Source organism: Cyprinodon variegatus, unplaced genomic scaffold, assembly GCF_000732505.1.
Source record: "Cyprinodon variegatus isolate N-32 unplaced genomic scaffold, C_variegatus-1.0 Scaffold2937, whole genome shotgun sequence".
In the NCBI taxonomy this organism is placed as follows: domain Eukaryota; kingdom Metazoa; phylum Chordata; class Actinopteri; order Cyprinodontiformes; family Cyprinodontidae; genus Cyprinodon; species Cyprinodon variegatus.
In genome coordinates, this window is record NW_015153390.1 from 9,771 (window position 1) to 11,744 (window position 1,974).

Sequence of the window (1,974 nt, forward strand, 5' to 3'; positions counted from 1 at the left end):
TCTCCTCCCCTTTTTTAAAGAGGAAGTGGTGTTTAAACACCTCATTGATTCTTTGGGGACATACAGTATTCATTGCACACATTTCAGTCACGCAGAGCGCATCAAAGGGAATGAAATGGCATGTCCTTTTATGGATGATCCTGTTGATGAAGAGGCTGTATTACTTTGTAGGGAGTTACATTTACGTCGGGAAAGGAGAGTGGATTTTTTGTCATATCCCTATCCATTTTTATTTGAGCGTTACCGTTTTTCTTTACAGTCAATAAGATACATCCAGAATCTCATCCATCCTTAGATCAGAAACATCAACCATCGTGGCCGTGCTCTTACATCTGAGCAGATTCTTTGCATTGCCTTACGTTTCTTTGCGAATGAAAGTTTTCTTTATAACATCGGGGATGCTGAACATATTAGTAAGGCTACTGTTTGCAGAGCGGTAAGGAAAGTGTGCCTCGCTCTTAAGCGCTTTCTGAGAATTTTTGTATTGTTTCCTGGGCACAAACCAGTGAGAGTCATCAAAGAGGAGTTTCACAGGATTGCAGGTCAGTGGTGTATAAATCGGTTTAAATGAGGCTAACCTGATAAATTACATTCAGTTAAGAATATCTTGCTGTGACCCCTGGAAGTAACCTAATAATTAGAATTCCCTTTAGGATTTCGGAATGTGGTTGGATGCATCGATGGCACACATATTCCGATCATTGCACCTTCTGAAAATGAAGCGGACTATGTGAACAGGAGATCCATCCACAGTATTAATGTGCAGGTACACTGACAGCCTACTGTTTCTAATGGTCAAAGACTACACCACAATACTGTAACATCTCTCATTCTTTGCACTGTCAAGATCATATGTGATGCTGCACATATAATTACAAATGTGGAGGCCAAGTGGCCTGGCTCTGTTCATGACTCAAGAATCTATCGGGAGTCAACCCTGAGCAACAGACTGGAAAGGGGTAAGTAAATGTATATCCTTTAGACATATTTCAATGTATGCACTAAACACTTACAGGGGAATTTCTATGCAGCTCTAAAGCAATGTGAACTTTCTTACAGGAGAGATTGATGGCTTTCTGCTGGGAGATAGGGGTTACCCATGCCGACCAAATCTTATGGCCCCTTACCCAGAACCTGAACCAGGCCCACAGCAGCGCTTTAATGTGGCACACTGCAGGACGAGAGCCCAGGTGGAGATGACCATAGGCCTGTTGAAAGCACGTTTCCAGTGCCTACGTCACCTCAGGGTAACCCCTGAAAGGGCCTGCGACATTATTGTGGCATGTGTTGTTCTCCATAATATTGCCATAATTAGAGGGGAGCAACACCCTGCCCTACAATTACAAGACCCTGAGGAATAGCCCATCAACCCTGAAGATTTCCAGGATGGAAGGGTAGTCCGGGATATGATATGCTGCAATGTCTTCTCAGATTAATACACATGATATCCACCACCACCACAAAAAAATGAATAAACACAAAATCACAGCAATTTATGGTGTTCTTTATTTCATACAAATGCAACCACAAAATAAACTAATTAATAAAAAAAATCACAGCAATTTATATGGTGTTCTTCATTTGCTAAAAAAGAAGAAAAAGATTTTAAAATAGTTTCAATACTTCCTAGAATTCACCTGTGACCATACACTCACCTCTAGCTTTAGTTTCAGAATGTCGATTTCCAGATCTGCCTTTTGGATCTGGCGGTCCAAGTATACAAGTTCTTTGCTGTTTTTTTTGTATCTTTTTAAGAAGAAGTCTATATCACTCCTTAACTGGCAACTGAAAATACATTAGATTAGAGTCACATCATGAATGTAGTCTACAATTCAGAATGAAACTGGCATTTACTGTAAATCACTGAACTGTGTCCATCTGTGCACCAGAAGTTGATGGACCTTCCTCCTGCTGTTCTTCCACACTCTGGGGTGTAGAGATAAGAATGACCATTTATAGATATAAACTTGGATT

General features: G+C 40.6%; 1 protein-coding gene across 1 annotated transcript; it reads left to right on the forward strand.

The window, feature by feature from the left end:
- The first annotated feature begins 8 nt into the window (after nt 1-8).
- Nucleotides 9-1,566, forward strand: LOC107081104 (putative nuclease HARBI1). The gene is given in 4 exon segments (XM_015369317.1): nt 9-542; nt 654-766; nt 848-959; nt 1,060-1,566. Coding segments are annotated over 4 exon segments (954 nt in total). The 5' UTR covers nt 9-115; the 3' UTR covers nt 1,362-1,566.
- The last annotated feature ends 408 nt before the right edge of the window (nt 1,567-1,974 follow it).